The 27,636-nt window shown below is 33.8% G+C and overlaps 1 protein-coding gene across 2 annotated transcripts in view; it reads left to right on the top strand.

Annotated features, from left to right (window-relative positions):
- Positions 1-22,121, top strand: part of NXPH1 (neurexophilin 1) — a 320,485-nt gene extending 298,364 nt beyond the window's left edge. For both annotated transcript variants that reach the window (XM_012757104.2, XM_076006411.1), the window contains one exon: positions 899-22,121. In XM_012757104.2, coding sequence (XP_012612558.1) covers positions 899-1,660 — 762 coding nt within the window. In that variant the 3' untranslated portion in view covers positions 1,661-22,121. The remainder of the gene's footprint in view (positions 1-898) is intronic.
- Positions 22,122-27,636: the final 5,515 nt, after the last annotated feature.

Below are 27,636 nucleotides of genomic sequence, written 5' to 3'. Positions count from 1 at the left end.
TTCCTAGGGGTCCTTGGCTGTGTTATGAGTCTTGAGACCTCCAGGTCAGGATCAGAAGTCGCTGCTTTATCTTCAGGACAATGGGATCATTGTGTGGCTGGGTCCTCTGAATCCCTAGCTTAGTGGGGGATAAAATTCTTTCCAAAGAGACAAGCCTGGGGTCCTTGAATAGGTTTCTCAATGTGACTCTCACAATCCTACCTGAAGTGACCTCTCTGTCATTGACCACATGTTGTTTGCTTCTCTAGATTGACAATTATAAGACATTGTATATTAGGTGTTTTCACTTATGTCCTTTTTCCTTAGACTACATTTACAGTCCCTTAAGATTAAAAAAAATGATTTATACAGTAAGTTCCTTGCTTATGATAGGTGACCAGTTAAAACACTCTTTGCAAATCTAGCTTTTCTAATATGACTGTGGCATGGACATCCAAATAGTGCATAAGGTGTCAGTTGACATATTTCTGAGAATCATAAAATTTTAAAGCATACAGTAATTTTGAAGTAGAATAGGAAAATGATGATTCATAAAATTTATTCAAAAGTGTTTGGATTTTGGTGCTTAGAACTAATTATTTTAGTTTAATTTAAGTTGGAATTCAGTTTGCTTTATTTGTGCTGGATGACATTTGCCTCCATTTGTCAATGGTTTTATATAGATCTTCAGGTCATGTTCAGTGTTTTTTATCCACCTACATCTCTCCTCTTTCATTGTTTCATAAAAATAGAAGTAATATTTTGTCACATCTTAATGAGTATTGGCCAGTTGCTAAAAGTACTTTTGTAAAAAAGTATCATCATTTAATTGAGTTTCGGCATAAGGGCTAGGATCCATGTGTTGGATGTTCTTTCCAGATGCAGAAATGTAAACAGCATTTTTCTGTTCTGTTTTCAGGTCACATGTGCCAATTTAACAAATGGTGGAAAGTCAGAACTTCTGAAATCAGGAAGCAGCAAATCCACACTAAAGCATATATGGACAGAAAGCAGCAAAGACTTATCTATCAGCCGGCTCCTGTCACAGACTTTTCGTGGCAAAGAAAATGATACAGATTTGGACCTGAGATATGACACCCCAGAACCTTATTCTGAGCAAGACCTCTGGGACTGGCTGAGGAACTCCACAGACCTTCAAGAGCCTCGGCCCAGGGCCAAGAGAAGGCCCATTGTTAAGACGGGCAAGTTTAAGAAAATGTTTGGATGGGGTGATTTTCATTCCAACATCAAAACAGTGAAGCTAAACCTGTTGATAACTGGGAAAATTGTAGATCACGGCAATGGGACATTTAGTGTTTATTTCAGGCATAACTCCACTGGTCAAGGGAATGTATCTGTCAGCTTGGTGCCCCCTACAAAAATCGTGGAATTCGACTTGGCACAACAAACCGTGATTGATGCCAAAGATTCCAAGTCTTTTAATTGTCGCATTGAATATGAAAAGGTCGACAAGGCTACCAAGAACACTCTCTGCAACTATGACCCTTCAAAAACCTGTTACCAGGAGCAGACCCAAAGTCATGTATCCTGGCTCTGCTCCAAGCCCTTTAAGGTGATCTGTATTTACATTTCCTTTTATAGTACAGATTATAAACTAGTACAGAAAGTGTGCCCCGACTACAACTATCACAGCGACACACCTTACTTCCCCTCGGGATGAGGATGAACATGTGGGGGAGACTGAAGCCTGAGGAATTAAAGGTCATATGACAGGGCTGTTACCTCAAAGAAGAAGGTCACATCTGTTGCCTGGAATGTGTCTACACTGCTGCTCTTGTCAACTGGCTGCAAATACGCTAGTGGAAAACAATCTGATGTAATTTCTGCCCAGTCAGCTTCATCTCTTAGTATAGCTGTAAATCACCACAGATTTTAAAGTCACCCTTAAAGACATGCTCTCACATATAGAGGTACACAAACACCCTCATGCACATTTCAGCTTGCATCTGTCATGATTCCTGTTGAGAGGGCTTTCATTGTCTGACTCATAACAGTTCAGGATAAACTATCATCAAACAAAAGGATTAACTAGACAGAGAATGTTTCTAACACTCGCTGTTATGGAAATCTCTTTTAAAGTCTTGAGTACATGCTAATCAATAATCCCCAGTCATGCATTCCTACTGCTTGGAGTAGCTGTACTGGTAAATACTACTGTAGGAGTATATGCTTGTTAAAATGGAAAAAATGTGTCTTTAGAGCTCAGTATTTTTTATTTTATAACACAGCAAAGTGTAGTAACTTTTTTCCAGCATACAGTAGGCACATTCAAGGTAATACAAGATGGCTCTTTTTTTCTATGGAGGGAGCCTGTTCTCAGTAAAGATGAGCAAACATTTGAAATTTACATGCGGGCAGGCGTTGAGATTACAACTCTCATCGGATCATTGGACTTTTGTGAAGTGGAGACCAGCTAAATCTGCTTAAAACAAGTTCTGATCATTAAATAAGAAGGGAAATGCCTGGCAGACACCATGTAAGTTATAAGTGTCTGTCTTATCTTTACTACACATATTGTAACAAATTCAATATCCTAGTCTTCATTTGTATGAATGGTTTGTATTGTACATAGTTTAACCAAGTGTTATTTGAGCTGCTTATTAATATTAACTTGTACTTGTCTCTCTGCTTGTTATTGGTTAAAAAAGACAAAAAGGATATAAGGAATCCATTTTATCAATGTAGCTGTGAACTCCATTAAGAAGAAAAACTTAATGTACAAAGCATTTATTCAGCTCAAGTATTGTTGAAAGCTATACATATACAACATTACGGTCTGTCTGTATTTAGATATTTTATTTCTGGACAAAATGAAATGTACATAAAAATAAAACACTTAAAGTTGAGTTTCAATATGTACTTGTGTAAGATGGTGATTTAAATGGTTCTGACAAGAAGAATGTGCTGGAATATAGTCATGGCTTTGCATCTCATGTCTTTAAATTTGTACAGAACTATTTAACTGCTGTCAGTTGCCTGGTCAAAACAACTTAAGAATTTCAAACTCAAGCCTGGGGAACAATTGTGGCACACAGCATTGCATACATTTTTGGTTTATTGTCAGACTCATTATTCAAGAATACCAAAAATCAATGAACATAAGGAGATAATTGAGGTCTCTCAAATTAATTTTAAATAGTGGATTTTTTTCTTGTTTAGTCTTTATTTAGCAAGAGAGTTGACGTGAAGGCATTGTTTTCTCTTTAAAAGAAAGTAAAGATGTCTGAAGCTTGTGGCTGAATTTTCCTGATGCTATTGTAATGACTCAACTCAAATGTAAAAATTGTGATAGCAGTGCAGGGCTCAATTTATCTATAGCAGATGAACCAACTTACTTATGTAGCATTGTTTATGGACATTAATTATCTTTTAAAACATAATTACTGTACACAATCCCAGGAAAATAAACAGATGAAGAAATATATAAGTTACCCATTTTAACACCATGAATTGGAGATTGGAATATGAAGAGTTTCAAAGGTTAACCAAAGAAATCAAATTAAGAACACCAGTCCATTATCATCTTCCCCTCATGCTATTTAGGAATAAATCGGTTTTCACTTAGAATGTAATAGAAGTACTACAAGAAAAACAATAACACAGAGTTCTAAAGTGAAGACTTAATAAATGATTTGACTTAAAGAGAATCTTCAACTGCAAGTCAAACACACATCGTTCTGTTAAATGTCCATCTCTTGAAATCCTCCAATATACAGTTATCTAGACAACCATTTATCTCAATATATTAATTAATTTGCCATGAAATTTAGAAACTGATGTTAGGACAGACTCTCTCTGGCTCTGCAGTCAATAAGAGCTTCATGAGTTTCAGCTGTTGTACATATTTGCCACAGATACATCTTGTCATGCTGGGGTTTATTTATCAAAGTGATCACTTAGGAGTTAGTTGGCTCTTAGCAAACAAGAGACGGAGAAAGGGAAAATCAATTTTTATTTAGGATCATTTGATTAGTGGACTGTGACTTTCACTGTGTGGTCTGATCTGTCCTTTTGTACTCCAAAATTCAAGACAGGATAAAAATATGCTTTGATCTCCACCCCTCTACCCTGCTCTCTAACCTTTCTATGTAATATGGCGTCTACGTTTTTATTTACATAAAGAATACAGCTACCTAAGTAACATTCAATGAATTGAATCATTTTTCTGTTGTTTTCTTTAGAAGAAACACATAAGAAGAAGAAAACATGTAGCAAACTTTCAACATGAATTTTAACTTAAAATAATCCAATTTCAGGACGCTATAAGTGGGCCTATAAACACTTATCCCAAATTCCCATATCCTAGACACCTCCATCTGTAATACAGAAAAATTATGATGATGTAGAACTTTGATTCAAAGAAAATGTATTTGTAACCAATATACTCTTCCTCTCTTAGACAAGGAAGTGGGTCAATGAAGATGACCAACATGAAGTTTCAAAGATTCAGATTAAAACCTTTATTAGACCAACTTGTTGCTTCAACAAATTGGTTAAGTTTTAACTATGCTAGAAAATGCATTTGTTGTTTGGAAAAAAATAGATGTTAAGTAGCACTAAGGAAACAACCTTTTCTAGAATCTTAAATATTATTCCATGACCTTGCTAAAATATGGAAAAAGACCTTCCAGGTGGAAGTAGATAGCATTTGGTGCAAACATGAGTTTGTCATCTCCTATTGTTCTTTTCATAAACATTTTAGTAAAATCAAAATTATTATGAAGAAATGATTATTGTAACTTCTTGCCTCATAGAAGAAAAATGATACAAGTTACTGGTTTATTAATGATAAAAGTAATGAATTGTCAGAGTGAGGTCTCACTTGGGCATTTTGGGGTCTGGGGCACATGGGAGAATTTCTCTGCATGAGTGGAAGGGGAATAACTGTTAATGGCACATACTAAAGTCCTGGAAGTGATTATTCTGCAAGTAACTGAGAGACTTGTTAAATTTAAAACTGTGGACTGGGAATCTTCAGGTTCCTAAATTTCAGCAATAAACTGTAAGCCATATTTTTGCACAGAATAGATTAAAAAAAATCATGAGAAGCCTGAGAAAGTGTTTTTCTTTTTCCTTTTTCCCACTGTTTTATATGTAAGAAGCAGCTTAACCAATATAAACAGCTCTTTGGCAAAACAATTTGCATCCCACCATCAACTTTGAATGCCAAGTTTTAGCCCGAAGCAAATTCTAATGACTGTGTTTATAAACCTTTGAAAGACTTGGTTGATGTGCCAATTTCAGACATTTATTTATTTGTTTATTCAGCTATTAATCTATTTTATATTTATTATCTTAAATTTTTATTCAAATAAAATACATTCAAAAATAAAAAAAATTAAATGAAATTAACCTGCATAAACATGATTACAATTTACCTAGTTTGTAAGTGACAAAAATTGGGTACATTTGAAGCCTGAATTAAATTCTGAAAAGCTGATTGCTAGGTCAGGCTTTTCTTAGGAGTCCCATGCATATGTCAAAGAATGGTTGCTGGGGTTGGATACCTAAGGGAAATAATTTAAAATTGCAATGTATCATTGAGTTTCATATGCAATTAATATAAAAAATATTTTCAAGTAAGAATTTTGCAATTTCTTTTTACTAGGATGCAAAAGAACAGAAATTTCATAATGAAAGAGTTTTAATTTGGATTTGTTATGTGAGCAAATTCTAAACAGCCTTCAATTAGGAGACTATTAGTGCTAAGAAGCTAGACAAGTGTTCCAAGTTTGATAAAAAGAACATTAATATTTATAACTCTGCACTTGCAGGAATATGCCTTTTGTTACTGATGGTTTATTGGATGACTCTAAAGGTTCTGAATATGATGGCTTCAGATGGCTTAGACACCTTCAATTGGTGGCTAGAGTCCATGTTGCCATTGGAGGCCAGGTGTTGTTTCCCCAAAGTCTAACCAGCGAGACAGACATACAACTCTGTTCACATGCCCACCTAGCAGGCTATAGGTGTTTTCTAATCCTATGTCAGGGTTTCAAAGGAACTACAATGTGATTGCTCTCTGATTATAAGATTCCTCCACTCAAACACAGGAGTAAACTTGGCTCCTGTGATTGTGATTATTTAAAGAAATAATGCAAGTTCTATCACCGAATGAGCATTTATTTGTTTATTTATTTCATTTAGAGACAGAGTTTCACTCTGCCTCCCAAGCTATAGTGCAGTGGCATGATGATAGTTCACTGCAGCCTCGAACTCCTAGGCTCAAGCGATCCTCCTGCCTCAGCCTCCTGAGTAACTGAGATTTACAGGCATAAGCCATTGTGCCTGGCCAATAAGTATTTTTTTTTTAAATAATAAAATTTGTATCATTGTTTCTGTTACTGCCCAAATGCACTGTGCCAATTTTCTGAAGTCTAGTTTTATCACCAAAATTAATTTTGGGGGGGATTTTGTAAGTTTTCAGTAGAAAGCATGGTCAAGTAACATCTTCTAAGTGGGTTAAACATATTTTACCAACTTTTTAAGAGAGATAAGTAGCTGCTATTCTCTTTTACTACTCCCCTCAGCCAAAAGAGAAAGGGTTGCAAGTCCATGATCAGAACTAATACTTACTGAACACTAAAGGACGAGCCATTTCCTGTGCTAAGCCAGTTCCATGTGCTTCCTCCTTTAAGTATCACGACTCCATGAGAAAGGTGTTCTTATGCTTATGTTGCAAGAGGAGACCAATGCTTAGCAACATGAAGTAAATTGTCTGTAGGAGCAAGGCTCTTAAGTGATAGCTCTAGGAGTCAAATTCTATTTCCAGATTCCAGAGACTGATTTTTTAAACTGTTATTCTTCTCTGCTACTCTACTTTTAAAAAATATTTCAAATTGTATTGAAAAAAAAAAAACTTCTACATCAGATTAGCGCATTCTATATGAACATAAGCATAGTATCATTATATGAAAAAAAGATAAAAATTAATTTAATCCATTTATAATTTTTTAAAACTGTTTTCTGCTTCTCTCAATTGCTCAGGATGCCTCAGAATATTGTGACAAATTCCAGGCCTGGTCCCACTAAGGCAGAAACCAGCTCTGTATCCTGGCTGCACATGCATATCTACTACTGTGGCAGCCAGAATTGCTCCCCAAACCACTTTTTGTGAAATCATTTTTGATTTTGTGCCAGAGATGCCTTTGAGCTTGATAAATATGAAAGTTGTAGTTCAGGGATGAATGGAGCTGTAATGTAATTCTGAATTACCCCAGATTCTTACAGGGGAATCTAGTTTCAGGGAAATACTATTGCACGTTTAGGAAACTTTCAACAATGTGACTTCAGTCTTCCTCAAAAATGACTCAAGTAATTTTAATGTGGTTTTTATTCAATTCTTTTTATGTCATTTCATAATGCATCTTTCTGCCCTTCTGCATAGGCTTTCAATTGGGTTTTCTCAGAGGCAAAACAAAAATGCATAAAGGTATTTTCCCCATAAAACTTAAGTGGGTGGGGAGATTTGAAAGGATTGCTCAATCTTCTCTTCTGATATGTTTCATTTTTCTTGCTTGCAAGGTCTGATTCTTTAAAAGCAAAACATACGTGCCAAAAATTGAAACCATTTGCTTGCTTTACTCTCTCAAGTTTTTCAGCAACTCAGCTCTATACACAAAAACAGGAATTGAAATACACTTAATGCTTCTGACTGCTGTGCTCTCGTCTTCTGACTGTGACAGTGATTCTTGCACTCATTTAATTTTTTTCCCACTTACTCATGTTTTGCTCATGTATAAAATTAATGTTCTTTAAGAAAACCATAAGTGTGAAGGCAAGTTATACTTTATTGTTTAAACTGGAATCATGCTCAAATTCTACCATGTTATAAATAATCTATGAACTCTCCATGATTAACTGAGCCTGACCATCTTTACATCTATTCCTGAAATTTTAGGGGAAATTGAATTTATTTTTAAAAGAATATGTTTGCTCAAGTCTAAAAATATTTATAATGTTTTATACTATATACGTTATAAAACACTAGGGGATCAGTTGAGTTTAAAATGTTGTTCTTCATTTTCTTTAGTTCACAGGATTTTGTTTTGTTTGGTCTGGTATCTGTCAGGCATTATTCATGCAATTATTATCAGTGGGACTTTTTGAAGGATGTGTACCCCACCCCCATATACACATTTACTTCTTTGTACCATGCGAGCTTCCTCCGACTTAGACAACTACAGCTTTTCACATTCAGGACTCTTTTGTAGCAGAACCAGGAAGCAAAGAGGGAAATTCTTGAGGAAGTTATGTTTGAAAATTTGGCAGAGCTAATGATTTTGACCAAAAAAGTTTTTCTGTGTGTTGCTTTGTTCTCTTTTAGCTTGAGTGATGCATATCTAAAGAAAGGATTGAAGCATGAGGGCACAAACTCTACATCATGTCTGATAGAGTTGTGAAAAAAGTTAAGATCATATAGGGCCAGTTCTTCCTCACTCATCCCCCCACCCAGATTGGGTGCTTCTTATTCACACTATGAGGAAAAGGAATTCACTAGTGGAGGCAAGATTATGAATACCAGTATATCCCTGGGAATGAGGCTTGTGCTCTTGGGGCTTAGAGGTCTGAGGCCAGAAGGTACTTGCTTCTGGAATGGAATCTGGGGAATAGCAAGCCTTGCAACAGAGTTGAGATGGCATGGCATGGAGTATTTAGGGCATTGCAAATGAGGTGTTAAGTCTCGTGAGCGTAGCAGAACATTCTCTATTGTAGCAAAGAGATTGGGCACAGCCTAGAGTACCCACCAGGCCTTGAGGTAGGAACAAAGAGAATGCAGGCTCAATCTTTCAGACCTGGTTGCTGCAGATTGGATGGGATGTGAGTTTCTTGGAGGCCAGTGTGGGCTGACTATAAATGAGAATCAGGTGTTATCTTCTGCCAACACCATGGCATAATATATGCCCTGAGAAAGTTCTATATAACCTTTGAAAAAGATTGGGAAAACTACTATATAGACTGAAACTGAGCTCGATTGGCTAAGATTTTAGTGTTCTTCATATGGTAGAATTTAGGTTTAATATAAAATGTTAAGTTATAGAAAGGTAAAGTTACATTTTTTCTCAATTGATTATGTGACTTAAAATTGACATCAACTAGATATTATTTCATTCATTTGATGAAATTTATTGCTACATTAATAAATTTTATGGAAAGTACAGTGCTATTGCACTGTGAAACAGAGAGGCTTTAATACAGAGATACCTATATTGAAGGGCAAAGTACTTTATCAAAATAAAGAGAGGATTTGTGACCTTTGCTTTCTATCCAGTGGAAGTTCATAATTTTATATTGGCTTAAATAACCATCATAAATAATGGTTTTGGATCCAAGGGATAATTACAGAGATACAAAGGAGATGGAGTAGATGATAAATAATGTTTTCAAGTCACACCTGAATGATTATTCAGGTTTCTTACCCTTTTTCAGTTACAGTTTTACAGTTTGTGGATAAGTTTAGAACTTAGTTCCAAATGCCGACACACTGAAAGGAACAGAATTTTTAGGAAATCTTATACACCCTTGGCTATGGGAGATGTATTGTCGCTGGAATAGGACTCAATCTAACTCATTAGGCTACAAGACTAACACTTTCCTTTATGCCTCAACTACACTTTCTCCACTTTCCCTGAGAGGTCCTAACTTGCGTATTTGTAGAATTTGTTTCTATACTAGAGTCATGGTTTGCATGTGTGTTCCAAATATCCCTAAATTTCCACACAGGTGCCCCCTGGGCCTCTGGAGTAGGACATGAAGGAGCCTTAGAAGGGTGTGGTACTAAGTCATCTGTGTAACTTTCTACCTTAGTGTTCATGTATTTATTTGACGCATTTACTGAATGCCTACTATGTGTTATACACCAGTGTAGGTCCTAATGATACAGCAGTGAGCAATATGAAGTCCCTGACTTTATGGAGCTTAGAATCTAGTGGGAGAAGGCACCACCATTAAATAAACACCTTGTATGTCTGGTGGTAATAAGTGCTATGAAGACAAATGAAACAGAGGAGGGATGTGGCCCTGAAACTATCCTCTCATTCCTTAATTTTTAGCTTTTGAAATACTACAAATTTAATAAACTTATCTTCACTTGATTTAAAAAATCAATGTGACAATTCTCTTATTACATAAGTCTTTGTAACAGTTTCTCATTTTTTTTTTTTTTATTGGAAGCTTGGAAAGGTGGTTCTTCTATTCTATGGTGACATTCCAGGGAGGTGAGGGGGTCATAAGTCATAAGGGTATCTAAAACAACAACATTCCAACGACAGGGCATAGCAATTATAAATGCCTGAGGCAGAGGTTTGCCTGGTGTGCTTTTGAGGAAAGGCAAAAAGACTAGAGTATCTGGGCAGAGTGAGAAAATGATCTAAGAAGTAGGATTTTAGCTTTACTTATGAATGCTAAAGGAATTTTCAGAGAGTTTTGAGCAAATAAGTGCTATGATGTGATTTACCTTTTAAAAGGAACACTTTGCCATGTGGAGAATGAATTGTAAGGTGGTAGGGTGGATGCAGAGAGGACAGATGTGAAACTACCATGATAATACAGATGAGAGACGATGATGACCCAGATTTAGGCCATGGCGGTAGCAATGTTGGCAGTGAGAAATGATTAGATCCTTGATATATTAATAACAAAGGAGGAGCCTAGGATTTACTGGTGGATTGGGAGTGGTGTGTAAAGATAGGAGTCAATGATGCCTTGTTTATTTTTTGCATTCAGGTTACGTATAACGATAGATGTTTTATAAAAACTAATATTTTAAAAGCTGCTTAGAAATTCACTGAAAGTTACTAATGTGCATGCATCCTTTGATCTCTATTCTACAGTTCGTCCATCTCTTTGGAATCTATGGAACGAAAAGGAATTAATTTTATATTTTGAAAACATAAAAATTTGAGTTCATTCTGACAGTCATTTTATTGCCCTTAAAAGACTTATGAGATTTAAATACTTCTTTTCTTTAGGTGTCACTTTTTAAAAATATATAAAGCTTTATCCAAATACCATGCAGCGTAAAAAAAATAAAAATATGCAAAGAACTCTTCCATACTTTATAGGACTTACTTTATATTGATCCATTGTTGAAAATTTGAGAAAAAAATTACTATTATATAAATTAGAAGCAAAAAGTAAAAAGAAAACTGGAACATGTAAATTTCTTCATGTTTTAATTTTAGCCCATTATTTCTAACTCATGTCTAAGTAGAACTGAATATAATCTGCTAATAGAGCAAGGATCCAAAGCTCACTCTTATGAGGTCAAAAAACTCCCCAAATTGTACATGTATCTTGTTTTCTTGGAAGAGAGATTGTATTTTCCAACATATTTACAAAATAACCCTTAAAAGTAAAAAATTATAAGAACAGTGAAAATGTATGATTAAGGAATTATAAAATGATGGATGGGACCAAAGCTACCAGTTGATTAGCTAAATCAATAAAGGAAAATTTGAAGTACTTATGGAGGTCTACTTTAAAAGTATATCTATTTTATACTTAATCATCTGCAATTTAAAAAATTCTTTTTGATGTGGCTGGAAAGTTGTCATTTTTATATAATTTTTAACTTCTCAATAAAAGTTAAACAAATACAATAAAAATTTAAACTTTTAAAGTACCTAATCCTCAAATGTCTGGAAATATATTTGGAGCATACTTTAAAATCAGTTGTTGACACCATAATTAATTTGTCAATATACAAAACCTTTCCAAAATGTGTGAGTACTAACATTTGACTTGAACTTAAGTTTCTCTGAAATGTGCAATCAAAACTCTGAAAACTAGAAAAGAAGCTATAAATCACAAAATGGAAAGGCTGTAATAATCCATATGGCTAGAAAAAAATAAATAATGTGCAATTGGATTTGTCATTGTGACCTCGCTAATACATTTCACCTATATAGATGTATTGCAGTGGGAAAGTGGATTCAAAAGTATTGTGCTTGGAGATTAAGTCTGTAGAATTGATATTTATTGAGAAATGTAAATATATGTGGTGGTCGAATAGGCAGTTATAGGCATCAGTTGATACTGACTCTTATATTGTTGTTTTAAAACAAAACAAAACCATAACATGTCTAATTGTTTCATTTCACATATGGAAATTTGTACTCATTCTCTTAGGCCTCTGGGATGACATTAATGTTCTTCTGTTGCACAATAATAGTTTGATAGCTGTAACAGTTAAGTGTCTTAAATACTATAATATATTTATCCCTAAATATATTACTGCTAATGAGTGATCCTGAGGAAGATGTAGTTCTATACTCAATAAAGACCATAGTAGGAAAGAATAATTGGAACATTTCTAAATTGTGTTTCTCTTGTTCTTCTCTTTACATTGATGTGTATTTAATTTGATGACAAAATTTCATTATCAGCATATTTGAATGGCACATACTCAACTTTCAAATTAGTGGTCAGTTCCTTGGGCTTACATCTTTATAATCATAAAAGATGTGTTAGTCTTGAAAGCAAAATGAAAGCAAAAGTGGTAACTCACTGCTGTAATTCTAGCACTTAAGGAGGCCAAGGCAGGAAGATTTCTTAAGGCCAGGAGTTTGCGGCTGCAGTGAGCTGTAATTGCACCACTGCACTCTTCTAGCCCAGGCCACAGAACCCATCTCCATTTCTAAAAAGAATAAATAAATACAATTAAAAATAAAATTTAAAAAATGGTTACTTTTAACAAAAAAAGTATAAAGGATTCAAAGTTGTCTTTAACTCCAATATCTACATGCTTAAAATTTCCAAATCAGCAATTTACTTTCAGTTGTCCAATGTTCTTTTCCAGTCCACCTATAGCAGGCATGGACATTGTCCGGTTTATGTCTCTGCTCTCCTTGCTATTCTCTCACTTACAACTGCCAACACATTCATTTCTTTTCCTGAAGCCTTTCTCTGCCCACTGGAGCCTGCTTTGCCTGCACAGCAGGACAGAAGTGCCCAGGAAATAATGCTCTGCAGACAACCCAAAACAGGCTTCCAGCAGTGACCAGGAGGCCTCCACCAATGATCTCAAATGGTATAACCTCGATGTGTGTGTTGTATACTGGTTCACCAAATTCCACAGTAGTAACTTGTTTGATGGCATGCATTTTACTGAATATCTTCTTTTTTCTGCTTCGTTTCTCCACTTACTCACTCTCCACTCCATTTTCATTGCCTCCTATAGTCACCTCCAGTGTAAATTATTTTCATTCAAATTTTTATCTCAGGAAATACTTCTAGGGAAATCCACACTATGACAAACATAGATTGAAAACTTTTATTTGATCGTAATATTTGCTTTTCATCATAAATGTAAAATAAAATCTTTTGTGAATGTAGATTTTTAAATCACGTTTATTGAGGTATAATTACATATAATAAAGTGCAATCATTTTGGTGTACAGTTCAATAAATTTGTGTACAAGATAATTGCCACCATTACAATCAAGATATAGAACATCTCCATCACTCTAAAAATTGAGTCAATCCCCCTCCACGCTCAATCTGCCCTCTCTTACTATAGATTAGTTTTTCTTAGTCTAGAATTTTACATAGAATGAATCATAGAATATGCACTCTTTTTGTCTGGGTTCCTTTGCTCTAAATTATGTTTTTGAGATTTATTCATTGTTTGTTCTATGAAGCAATAGTTTTTATTTTATTGACAGGTAGTATTCCACTGCATAGAAATACTACAATTTGTGTATCCATTTACTTGTTGCATATTTGAGTTGCTTTCAGTTTTGGGCTATTATAAATAAAGCTGCTTTGAACTCTTGTGAGTAAGACTTTGTGTGGATCTATGTTTTATTTCTTTTGGGTAAATATCTAAAAATGAAATTCTGGGTTGTATAATAAGGGTATGTTTACCCTTAAGAAATAAACAGGTGTGCAAAGTATTTTTATACATTTTACATTCCCAGTAATGGTCCATGAGAGTTATAGTTGCCCTATGGCCTTCCAACATGACATTGTTAATCTTTTTAATTCTTAGCCAACTTAGTAGGTATATAATATTAATGACATCTCATTGTGATTGTAATTTGTATTTTCCTCATGATGGGTAATGCTAGATATCTTTTCAGATGTTTAATGGCATATCTATCTTCTTTTTGCAAAGTGTCTATTAAAATAATTGCCCATTTAAAAATTATTATTGAGTTGTACAAATTCTTTATATATTCTGGATAATAGTATTTTGTCAGATATATGTACTATAAATAATTTCCCATGGTCTTACTTGGCCTTTTCATTTTCTTAAAGTGTCTTTTAAAGAACACAGTCTAATTTGTCATTTTAAAAATTGGTTAGTACTTTCTTTGGTATCTGTCCTGTATAAGAAATCTTTGCCTATCTTTTATTTTATTCCAGAAGTTTTAGAGTTATGTTTTTTTGTGTGTTTTTTTGTCTATGAAGTATTTAAAGTTAGATTAGGTATGTGTGCTGTGTGAAGTTTTTTTTTTGTTTGTTTCAGATGAACAGTTTTGTTTAGCAATTCTATGTTCACTTGAAAACATTAGTTGAAGACTATCTTTTCCCTGTTGAATTATGTTGACAGCCTTGTAAAACATTGATTAAACATATATATAGCATCTATTTTTGGACACTACTCTGTTCTGTTGATCTATATGTCTATACATTTTGATAAGTTTTGGTTTCATTTTTCTTCATTTCAACATGTTTTCTAAGGTCCCTTGTCATTTTTTGACCCATGATATATTTAGAAATATATTTTTTAATTTCCAAATATTTGAGGATTTTCTCAGATACATTTTTATTATTGGTATTTACTTTGACTCCATTGTGGTCAGAGAATATACTCTACATGATTTCAATTTCTCTACATTTACTGAGATTTATTTTATGGGCTAGGGTATAGTCTATTTTAGTGGATGGTTTGTTTATATGTCCTTGAAAAGGATGTGTGTTCTATTGTTGTTTGTTTAAGTGTAGTATAATGTCAATTATGTCAAGTTGGTTGTTAATGTTTGAGTATTCTATGCCCTTACAAATTTTGTGAATACTTATTTTTTCATTACTGAGAGAGGAATATTAAAATCTGAAATTATTACTATTAGTTTTGTCTATTTCTTCTCATTTCTGCCACATTTTGTTTCATGTATTTGGAAGCTCTATTATTAGGCATATACATATTTAGGATGTTGTGTCTTTTTGACAAGTTAAGACTTTATTTTTATTATGAAATGTGCTTCTTTATTCCTGATAATATTCCTGAATCTTAAGTACACCATTTAAAAATATTAATATAGCCACCCATGTTTCTTTTGATTAGTATTTTTATAGTAAACTTTAAAAAATCCTTTTACCATTCACTTAAGCATGGCTTTATTTTTACATTGTGTTCCTTATAGACAGCATATGTTTGAGTGCAGTGGATGCTATGCTGCATCACTCATATTCTTCTTCAGTAAAAGACTTATCGCCCCAGCTTTTGAGAATTCTGTCAACAGGCAGGCTTCAGCTTTTAGTTCTTTCATGAACTGCCTCTGCTCCGAGGGCTGCCTCATCATGTCTTTTGAGAAATTACATTTCCGGCTCTAGTTGACATGTCAGGAGAAGATAAGGCTAATTTGAGTGTTTTTATTTCTTGTAGAATATTCCTTTTTTTGAATAACCTTTATACTCTATTTTTGTTCTGAGGCTTTTATTAAATTCTGTAGAAAAATCAAATAATTATCTGCAAATTTTTAAGATTTTTCAGAGGCACTTATGCCTCATGCTTTCTCTTTTATGTTAATCTAGGAAATGTGGCCTTTAGGTGAAGTTTGTGTTCTTTGGATTCTGGAACAGGTGATATATGTTAATCCAGGAAGGATTGTATTTTTTGTAAAATTTTGACTTCTTTTTAAGGGACTGATTTAGATGAGACAGCATCAAAATGAAATGCCAGGGGTGCATGGCAAAATGTGTTGGTATATTCCTATCAATAGCCTCAACAAGAGGCTATTTATTTTATTTTATTTTATCTTATTCCTCTAACCAATTTATTTTATTCCTCTAACCTATGCAAGTTCCTATAAAAGTACTTACAGAGCATATATGAATTGTCACTTTTCAATTTGGTAACTGATGGAAAAAGTAGAAAATGTTTTTTGAATGCGTAATAGGTCCCAATCAACTATCCTAGGAACTTTGCATATGTTATCTCTTTCAATCCTAAAGTAATCCTGTGAGATCTATACATGCAATCATTCATGTTTTACTGATGGTGAAACTGAGGTTCAGGAAGGTTAAGTGAGTAGAAGTTGAATCTCATTTCAAGCTGAGTACTCCTCTTATCTTTCATTTTGGTTTTAACTTTAGGACATAATTAAATTCATGTTGGATATAAAGTAGTGTTTTGGTACTAATTTTTTAGAAGTCTAGAAAAAAATACCAATTCATCTCTAAGTATATTTTTTATTTTATTTTTGTTGGTAAATATATATATACAAAATTTATAAATAAAGAACCACAATATTTGTTTTTGAAGGTTATATGAACAGTTTATTCCAAATAAAGTACATGAGATACTTAACTCTGATGTCCTAGGTATATTAATGTTGTACAGTAGTATTTCAATTACTAGCATTCAAAAATGCACTCACCTTTAAGTTATACCCTTATTTTGAATCAAAGGGCCATGATACAATATTTAAATAAATACTCAAAGTAATGGCAGAGGTTTGACATAGCTACAGTTGTGGACTTAAGGGTCTTTTCCTCCCTCAATCTGACTATTTGCATTTAATATTTGCTTATGTGTAAGAATAGGAGTGTGCACATAGCATATTTTGATATTAGTAAGAATAATGTATGAAATAATACAGCATTCTTTAATGTCATGAAAACTCAGTAAATTTATTTTTAGTTATTTTTGTTCTACTTCAAGTGAATAAATTGCATGGGAAGACATATTCTAGAAAGCATATGGATTTTCATATAACAACAATTAGTTAATAATATATGAAAGATTTAACTGGTAAGATTAATTCATGATTATAATTTCTGTTTAATATTCTGTTTTTCAACCACTGCTTACCTTTATCCTACCAGAAATAGATTTGTCCTTTTTTTGTATGTTACTGACTCTGTTAGTATTAGAAGTATTTGAAGAGATCAAATGATATTTCAAATACTGGATCTTTATTTATTGCAGTCATATTTAAAAAATTTTATGTAATAATCACTAAGAACCTAAAATGTTCTAGACATCTTAAAAAGTATTGAGACTGATGCTATTTCTACAGAGAAAAAACGATCTTATGAGCTCTTTCTCAATATATATTTTTTGGAATTTTCCTAATTAGTCCAAAGGATTTTGAATGCTCAACTTGAAAATATAAGATCAACGTGAAGCTGACATTTTCTTCCAAGGATATATCACCTGTAGTCATGTTCTGTGAAGCAAGCAGATAGCTTTTGTTGTACATCTTTGCTTATGAGTCCATAAAAATTTGTGAGGTAGGTTGTTGGAGTCAATAAGAGAACCCAAATAATGGTAACATTCTTTTCTACATATTCTATGCAATGTAAGAAATAAAATAAAGAGTAAATCTGGAGGCTAAAATATCAGTTGTCTTCTGAATAGAGGCTCTGTATAAAGATATAATTTACTGTGAGAGCCAAATGAGTCTGCTATCCATACCTGACAATTGGGCTGATAGACAACAGTCAGGGAAGTGTGCTTTCTACATACAGGGCCTGCCAAGGAAGACAGAGTATGGTGAGGGGAGTCCCTACTGTTGGAGGCCAGCTTGGTCTCAAACGGAAAAAGTAGAGCTGGGTTGAACATGTCCAGTTATTCTTCCCACATTTACTTGTCAGATACACCACTCTGCTCCCCAAAGGTGTAGATGGTGAGGGAGTGGAGAGAAGACAGGTGTGTCTTTAGAACAGATTTTTTCTATTAAAAATCAGGATTTCTTTTGGAAAGGTGGCAGGGGACGGATGTTTTCTTTTTTTTTATAGGTTATATAAAAAATACTAAAAAAAAATTAGGGGAAAATTTGATCTAATATTTTTCTATCAGAAAAATTGGGGGGGTTGTTTAGAGCAAAATGAAGAAAACCCTTAATTTTATAACCTCTCATAATGATAAAGATATAGAGAATCATAGCATCAAAACATCCTTAAAAATAAGAATTTTTTATTTGTTTAAAATCTGGCTAGTACATTTGGGGCATCACCTTTGTGGAAACAATAAGTTTAAAACACAATTTTAATAATAAATTTTCGCTAAAGTTTTGCTTTGTTAAATAGGCCTAATTTAACAGTGTCACAATGTTTTTTAATTAATGTACTCTACATTATCTTTCAAATTATACACTATAGAATATCTAAGCAGCAAGACGTTCCCATTCAAAAAATTGCCCAGTATATTAGTTGGGGAAACACTGAGCTAGTAAAGTTTTACAGGTTCCCTGACTTTGACTATGGGACTTCTTAAAATGTTTAAAGTTTGAATATAAATTGTTAATATCCTAAAATCCTCAAAAATTACTTGACTTCTCTCCTTTCTTTCACAAACTATTTCATAGGACCAATTTTGTTTGAATCATGCTTTGGGAAATATTATTTTAAAAATTTTTAATGTTCTTTCATGTATGTTATTTTAGCTTGTTCTAAAAGTTGTCTCCTCAGGTTGGCAGTAAGATCAGAATATGAGAGATGAAGAAATTGAGCTGTTAGGTTATGTCATCAGCTCAAGGCACAGGACTAGAAAGCCTAGGAATCGAACTTGAGTATTCTGACTTCCACACTGTCAGCCTTTCCATTGTGGTGTTACTTTCCATTAAATACGATGTAAAGTCCTTATACACAGATCAACACAGTGTCAGTTACAGAGGAAAGAAAAAACATAACTAATTTAAGTATTTAATAATAATATTGTAATGGGAAATTGATAGTCTTCAGAATAAATATTTAGATGCATTTTCTCTTCCTGAGTTGCTGAGTTAGTTTGGAGGCATGCAAAAAGGATTGAATGACGATGTTTTGTGTATAATGGTTTTCTTGAACCTGCATCCAGTTCATTTCTCTTTGAGATAAAGTACTGAGGTGGCATCAATTTTTCTACAAAAACTCTGACATGATATGAATAAAAGAATTTCTTTCTTGCCCTTTTATATTAGGAAACTTTTTCTTTCATTTGATGGTTGAAGATGAAGGGCTCATGGATATGATTTTTAACTAACAATTAGATGAAAATTACTATACAAGAAATTGTGAAGAAAATAAAATGAACCTGATCCTGATTTCTGAAAAGCCATTTCTTGTGAAACAGAAATTGAATAAATTGGTAATGCAACCTCTCTAAAAGTGATCTTATAATTTTGATGCTAAGGGCTATACTCATAAGAGCTTCATCTTCTATGCATTTGCATAACATTTTATGGTTCAAGCATCTCCTTTAGCTGAAGTTAGGCTGGATGAACAGTTTATTTAGAAGAAAGGTTTTGAAGTTTGAGCAAATTTTGCATATCAGCTGATAGTAAAGGATTCTACTGTTTTGGGTGCTTTCATTTTTTTTTTTTTTTTTAGGAGTGTTTTTATTCAGGGTTGCTATTCACTAGTAGTTGAAAATTATATGAAAATGCCTGGGATTTAAGTCTGTTTCTGGGATGATTTATGTGCAAGTAAATCCTGTAAACTGTCACCCCAAAGAATATTTATGGCTTCGAATTTGTCTCTGTTTCCACTACTCTTTTGCAGAAAGGAAGCATCTCATTTTGGATTCATGTCCTCTGGGAGGGAGAGATAGTAGTTAATATGTATTTTGAGAATATTCTCTCAAAGTGTGCTCCCATTATTGAAATATTTTTGAAGCCAAAATACAGACAATTGTGTCAGCATTCAATTTTTTACATTAGTTAGTTGAGGAGGACAATTCCTATACTCTGAAATGTGTTGACTTAACTCCAGGATAAGTAGATATAAAACCAGAATACTTTTTATTTGAGAAATTGGAAGTTGAATTGGGAAATAGAAGGAGGTTGGAAAAGATGGTCTATACAGATTTGTTTTTTAAGCTGTTTTGGTTTCACCTAGTTAAAATCAGTTTACCTCACTTGAGTCTTAGATTCCTAATCTGTGAAATAGAGGTAATAATACGTACCTCCGAGGGTTATAAGGATTAAGTAAGATAGAGTTTTTAAAGTAACCTAACATGAAGCTTTACGCATAGTGGACACTCCATGAATGTTAGCTGCTATTATTGATTTTAGTATAGGATATCTTTTAACCTGAGAATCCAAATGGAATGTTAAAAATAACAACAACAACATATTATTTTTTAATTTAAGATTGCCACAGAAGCAAACAAAATAGGCTTCTGAAGCTCTTTGAGACAAAGCTATTTGGAAATGACTTTGTTCTTTTCATTACCTATGTTTATGTGTACATAGATGCACCTTCAATTCTAAGCCAGTAGTTCTCAACTATCTCAACTGATAGTTATCAAGCTTTAAAACAATATGGATGTCCAGGCCCCAACTTTACACCAGTTGAACCAGAATCTCAAGGTTGGTAGTTTTAAATCTCTGGGTTGGTAGTTTAAAAAAAAAATCCTGAAGTAAGGTGCAGCCATTGATAAGAGCTTTTGGCCTGCCATCAATCTAGCTCCAAGACTGATGTATCATTTTTATAAATTGTCTGCAATAAGACAATCAAAGTAGGTTAAGAATATGAGTAGTATCTTAGGCTGTAATAATTATACTCCTTAAATTCTTTATAGCCTGGGTTATGGAAAAGATTAGAAATTTGGTAATAAAGTCAAGTTTAGCAGACTCTGTATAATAGGCTGTTGGGAAGTGCATAAAAAATGTAAGCAGGCATGGGAATTTTTATTTAGACAAACACTAAAGAATGGCAGGTTATTGATTATCGATACACCCTGCATTTTACTATTATTTAAAAAAGAAATCATAACCAACCTCTTAATTAAGGCTGACCTCAGAATATATTAGCAAATGAGGAGAATCAAACCCTGAGGCATTTTTATAGCTGCTTTCTTTGCTATCAACCACCTGCCAGGAGGCTTGTTTGGGGCTTGGTTTACTTAGCCAGAATGAAAAAGGAAGAGTTCCATTATCAGATCAATTTCAAATTGACTAGGTGCCCAAATTGGATGATGCACAGTCAAAGTTTGCTGATGATGCAAAGCAAACTTTGCCTTGGAAGCCCTGGATTTAATCAGTGTTTGTGAGCTTAGATCATATTAACATCCCCCAGGGTAGTCGGCAGTAGTGGTGTTCATTTAGGGCATCAATCTTTCTGCCCGTGCTGGAGTTTAAATCTGGACATTTCAAAGGACTCTTGCAAAAGTAATCACGATGTGGGTAATGCGATTTTTCATTCCTCTGTGGTTTTAGATAGCTGTCATTTTGTATAAAACTGGCATATCCTCAATAATTGGAAGAATATATTTCTCTTTGTAAGTATATATCTGTTATAGGGAATGTGTACACTGACACATCTAGATGGCATGTGTAGATAGTATACATATTTTAAATTCTAAAAAGCATTATGTTATAGTTTATATATATCACTACATCTTCCTATTCCCTCCCCAAGGACTATACATTGGTCACAATATTAGTAGAGACATACTATGCTGTAACATATCTATGAATTGATTAAGGAAACCACAACTGACTATTTGCTTTGCTGGAATCTATCCAGCAACAAGTAGTTATTTTAACCCATAATATTTGGTTTAGCGAGAAATCTAATAGTACCTAAAGGAAGAAAGTGCCATGTCTGGGATAGTAGATAGATTAATAGATGGACTATTAGGAGAATGATAAGCATACAAATGAAAATGTTTTCCAACATTATAAAACACGGTATTAAAATACACTTTAATCTTGGATTTAGGACCTACCTTGAGCCAAAAAAATATGCAGATCATCTGGTTTCCTCTTTCCTTGTTCTTAATATCTGACTAAACCATTTATTTGTCATATGATTTTATACTGTGGGATCCTTTGTTGTTTGTGCACTCTTGTTTTACTAGACTGCATGCTCCTATGATGTTTTATTGCAACAGTAGAATCTGCTACAATAATGAGATTTTACATGCTCAGTGAATTTGTACTGAATCAAGTTATGTGATCCAATGTTGTTTTAGGTAAATAGTAGTTTCCTTGCTCTTAATTTCTTTAAAAAGTGAGACTTTTATCTTATTAAAGTGTATGTTCTTATATACAATTGTTTCCTAAAGATGTTAAAGACATTTCATACATTTTGAAGATACATTAAGATATTTGCTTATTATAATGGACTGTATTAAACAGTGCAATTTGGTTCATGAAAATCAAAACAGCTTAGTTTTACTATACAAAATTTTTTTTTTTTTTGAAACAGAGTCTCACTTTGTTGCCCAGGCTAGAGTGAGTGCCGTGGCGTCAGCCTAGCTCACAGTAAATTTTTTGATAATAATTTTATGGAAAATATGTTAACAAAAACTTGGAAGAAAAATAGTATACATGGCAACTTCCCTCTGTCCTTCATTAATTTCAAACCAAAACAAAATGCATGTACAAGAAAGCACTTATGGCCTAGAATTGTTTTCAAAAATTAAAGAAATTCTTACTGTTTTTTTAAAAGTTGGTATTGCCTCATGAGTAGTCAATAAAGATTAGTCAGATTCAATCTAAGTATTTTTGCATATTTGCTGTTTTTTAGCATAAATTACATATTTCCCTAAGCTCATAGTTGGGTATTAATAAATATTAACTAAATTGCTATAATCTTTTACTCTTTTCACCTTTGTTATTTATTGTCCCCTTTGCAACAGAACAAGGAAAGTAAATTGGAATAAACCTTTTAAAGTTTGGAAGTGTATACTCAATGCCTTTAAAAATGTTCACAAATTAATGTAAGAATTTATGCTTAGGTTATAATTGAAATTATATACATATATTCATGTACAAGACCTTTATTACATCTTATAACATGCAAGAAGACCATGAAAAATGAAAAAAAGTTAAATGTCTAATAACAAAACTGTTAAGTAAATTGTGGTATATCCATATTGTGGAATATTATATGCTTTTTTACCTCATATTTTCAAAGGCATGAGAAGGTCTCATAATATAATGTTACCTGAAAAACTCAGGATTGTGGGCTGTTTGTATAATATGGTTCCAGTTGTTGGGATGCTATGACAGCAGCATTGTAAGTATGGCATCGTGCGTTTCCATATATTCAGAAGGAAATGCATCAGATCTCAAAAGAGATTATTGCTGACTAACGGCACTAAAAGTAGTTCAAAATATCTTCCTTATGCTTCTCTGTATTTTTTCAAATTTTTTACTTTAAACATGTATTATTTGTTATCAAAAAGATGTTACAAAATAAAACTGTGCCACTGCTATAGCTCAGTAAAGATAATAATGGACCCCAAAAGATTGTCATTTCAAAGCATAATTTTTTGTTAGCAACTGGATGAACACAGCTTGCAAGGTGACTGCTTTATAGCTCAGAGAGCAGATCATACCAGTCAAACAGAGGAAGATGAAAGATATTCAGAAGCCTCCACTGACCTCATGCCAAACACAAAGGCTTTGTGTCAGCTCTGTTATTCTCAAGTTCAACAGCCTTGGTAGCAACAAATATTTGGTTTATATCAAACAATAAAAACGCTGATGTAATAAAGTTTTCAACACCATAATATGAAAAATAATTTAACCCTTTTTAGAAGCAATTGGCAACAGATATCAAGAACCATAAAAATGTTCATATTTTTGGGCTAGTTTCAATTCCGAAGATAAATTCTAAGGAAAGAGCTCCAAAATCTAACAAATTTTATGTACAGACATGTTTAGTGAATGTTGTTTTAAATGGTGAAATATTAGATAAGAGCTAAATATCTACTAGGGGAATCATTAAATTGATAACAGGGTATAGACATTAAAAATAAAATTTTGGAAATAATATATGTTAAGTGAAAAAGCAAGATGTTGCAATGAATCTGCATAATGGATTTTAATAATTCTGCATAAAAATTTGCAGAGTGATTGGATTGAAAATAATTACCTAGAAATTATTTACTCCATTCTCTGGCTTAAATAAATGTAGGTAGATGTGGGTAAGAGATCTACTTTGGAGGTAAACAGTGTTCTGTGGTCTGAATGTTTTTGGCTCCCACAAATTCATCTGTTGAAGTCCTAACCCCTAGGGTGATGGTGTAGAAGGTAGGCCTTTGGGAGGTAGTTAGTTCAGGAGGACAAAGCCCTCATAAAATAAGCACGAGAGAAACCCCCTTCCCCTTTCACTGCTTGAGTTCAGAAACAAGATGCTGTCTGTGAACAAGGAAATGAGTCCTCGCCAGACATCAAATCTGCTGGCACTTTATAGACTTTCCTTGGACTTTATAGACTCTGAGAAATAAATTTCCATTTTTTATAAACTACCCAATTTACAATATTTTGTTATAGTGACCCAAATGGAAGAGGACACAGTAAAAATGCTGGTTAGAATGAACCTCATGAAAATTTGAGATTTTCCTCCAACATTACTGATTTTATTTATTCTCAAGCCAAATGGTCAGATCACATGGTTAGAGGACTCTCAACATTGTGCTAAGAGTTGGCTCTCCCTGATTCACTGCAGTATATTTCAACAGCAACCGAAGTGAAAGGAATACCACAAAAACACACAGGCAAAATCAAATGAAGTACTGTAGGAATTGTATGTTTTGTTATTACTGCCTGGTCACAAATATTTAAAGGTGGTTTTTATTAGGGACATATTATAGAACAGCGGTGTCTTGTGATACTTGTGGAAAAAGGATTTAGTGGGTTAGATGTGTTCGGAAAATCATTTCTTTCATGGAGGTTCATGATGCACATTGGTCCAATAAAGTCTCTAGGACATCCACCAATAAAGAAACTCCTTTGCCTTTGTTTACTCAGTGTTTTCTAAAGATTTTTGACAATGAATTATAGTTTATTTTGATGTTTTCTTGTTTCTAGAAACATCAATTTTTATCCCATAAATATTATGCTTCTAAAATGTTACTTTAGAATGGTTTAAATGTTTTACTAAAAGGATAATTATGTTAAGAAGAGAATTAACTTGGCATTCACGAATGGTGCATATTTGGTATTTGGTAAGCATTGACAAACCTGAAAAAATATTTTTGAGTCTTTATGATTATTTTTTTTCCATTGAAAGTCAAAATGATTTGAAAATAGCAAATAGGTTCCTAAGCCATACATGGCTGATGGCAATTTGTTGCACAAATTTGCACCAGTAGATAATCAAATTTTTATCACTCATTTCAAGCTGATTACACTCGTTGAAGATGTTCTACTTTTTTTCGACTTTGCATCCAAGGCACACATTAGCTGGGCAATTGCTTGCAGTTTTTGTTTTCCATTCTCTAGCTTTTAATGTCATTTGGAGATCCAAAAACTTTCCAGAAGCAGCAAAGCAAGAAAGTACTATACTGCTAGCTAAAAGAAAATAAAACCATTTCAAGCTATGCTTATTCCTCCAATTTCATGGATGCTAAAATCCATGAATGGGCTCCATCTCAAGGCCATCTTGAGCAGAATTGCACTGCTTTGCATCTAATGTTGGATTTGTCCACCTGGGAGTCTTTTTCCTGGGAGAGTATTTCTTATTAAAGATGAGCAGCAGCATTTCCCAAGATGAGCTAAACTTTGTAATGGCTTGGGTTTTAGACACCTGGCACGATGTGCTAATACAACCAAAATTGCCTCTCTGAAAGAGTAACAGCATCCTACGGGCAAAATAAAAACCTTGCTATGCCTTTTTACTTTTGTTGCTAATTAAAATTATCAAGCTAATGAATAGGTTTCTTGTCCTGTATAGAATTGTTATCTTTCCTTATTTAAGTACCATAAACACTTTAAAACTATTTATATTTCATTTGTGAAGACAGACCACTTGTTAGACTAAAGATCAAATGAATGGTGAGATCATGAATGAAATTAATATTAATAACATGCTTTGTTGTCTCTAAAAATAATCCAGTAAAAGAGGGCAGCTTCAAAGTAAGACCCAACCAGCTTTTAGTTAAATCGTATTAAGTAAAAGACCCAAACTGAACTTGTTGGAGGCATCATCTATCAAAATGAAGCAAAAATTAATTAAATAAATATCTATCAAACTGACATGTATTAATCTTATATTATGGGCTAGGGACTCTGATAGATGTGGGAAGATACAAAGTCACAGTCCCTTTCCTAAAGAGGCTACATTCAACTAGAGAAAAAGTCCAGTAAATAGCCAATCATGCCATGCTTAGTTTCAGAGAGTAGGGGTGGCAATTCATGAATGTTTCTGGAGGAAGTGAATCTCAATTCAGTTTTAAAAGTGACCAATAGGCAGACCTGGTAAGCTGAAAGGATAGGACATTCCAGGTAGAATGTACAGTATGTGCCATGATGCAAGGTGAGAAAGAGCATGTTGATGTCTGACAACTGAGAATAGTTAGAATATAGCCAGAATGTAAGGGATTGGCACAGAATGAGGCTAAAGAGGTTGGCAGGAACCACAACACAAGGAAGCTTGTATACTATGTTAAGGAGTTCAGATTTTAATTTGCAGCCAATAAGGGTCATTGGCCGATCTTATTTGGGGATTTTATAGATCAGGCTCTATTAAGCAAACAGTTATGATTAGGGTGGCTGTCATACAATGTATCAGATGGTGGAGGTGGTAAGGTGTGTACGTGTGTGTGTGTGTACGTGAGAGAGCGAGAGAGCAAGAATCAGGGATGGGGAGATTTATAGGTCTTAGCAGTTTAGCAGTGGCGGTGGTGGAGAGTGGATGTCAGGATGTGAAGGGCAGACACTACAATGTTGGTAGATGAAAGTAACATCCCTTTTTGTTATTAGGAATAATTCACCCATTTGGAGCCAAAGTCGGACTTTTTCTCTTCTTGTTCAAGGAAATAATGATTTTTTTTTCTTGTGGAGAGACAAAAAGAGGGGATGCCTCTGGGATCCAGATCTCAGTCTGGGTGGGGAGGACACCTCTTGTCCTACTCTGTCACTCTGCCTTCCTTGATAGATTTGTTTTACTTCTTCAATTGTTAAAATCTCTTTTATGTCTTTAAAATTTTATTTTTTCCATAATATAATGTAAAATTTTTCTCGAAGTGAAAATTACACCTGATTATGAAATCAAAACTAAAGCTGCTGGGCATTTATTGAAACCTTAAAATCTGTACCCCCATAATATGCAGAAATAAAAAAAAAAAAAAACTTAAGCTGCATTGTGCTGAGTTTACAGCTTTATTGATCAAATGCTCGAGCATTTCCCTCCAGTGCATCTTTCATAGAGCTGTCAGATTCTTTCCTCTTAAAACGTGTTTGTCAACCTTCCACATATATAGAATAAATCTTTAGTGACCCTTCATTGCATATCTGATGTAACATCATTTCCTGACATATGGTGATAGTTTACTTTTCAAAAACCATTAATACTAGGTGGGCCCCCAATTTTCTTAGTATCTGTTGTTATTTTTTGGATATAAAGTGTTCTTTAGAGATAAGCAATGGAACTCAATCTACTACCTTAAAAGTAAAGGTGGTAGACCATGGAGATTTTTCGGAAAGGTTCACGTGTCAGTCATTAAGTGCAGGGGCAGAAAGTATTGGCTAT

Source organism: Microcebus murinus, chromosome 9, assembly GCF_040939455.1.
Source record: "Microcebus murinus isolate Inina chromosome 9, M.murinus_Inina_mat1.0, whole genome shotgun sequence".
In the NCBI taxonomy this organism is placed as follows: domain Eukaryota; kingdom Metazoa; phylum Chordata; class Mammalia; order Primates; family Cheirogaleidae; genus Microcebus; species Microcebus murinus.
This window is presented reverse-complemented; position numbering and strand designations above follow the sequence as displayed.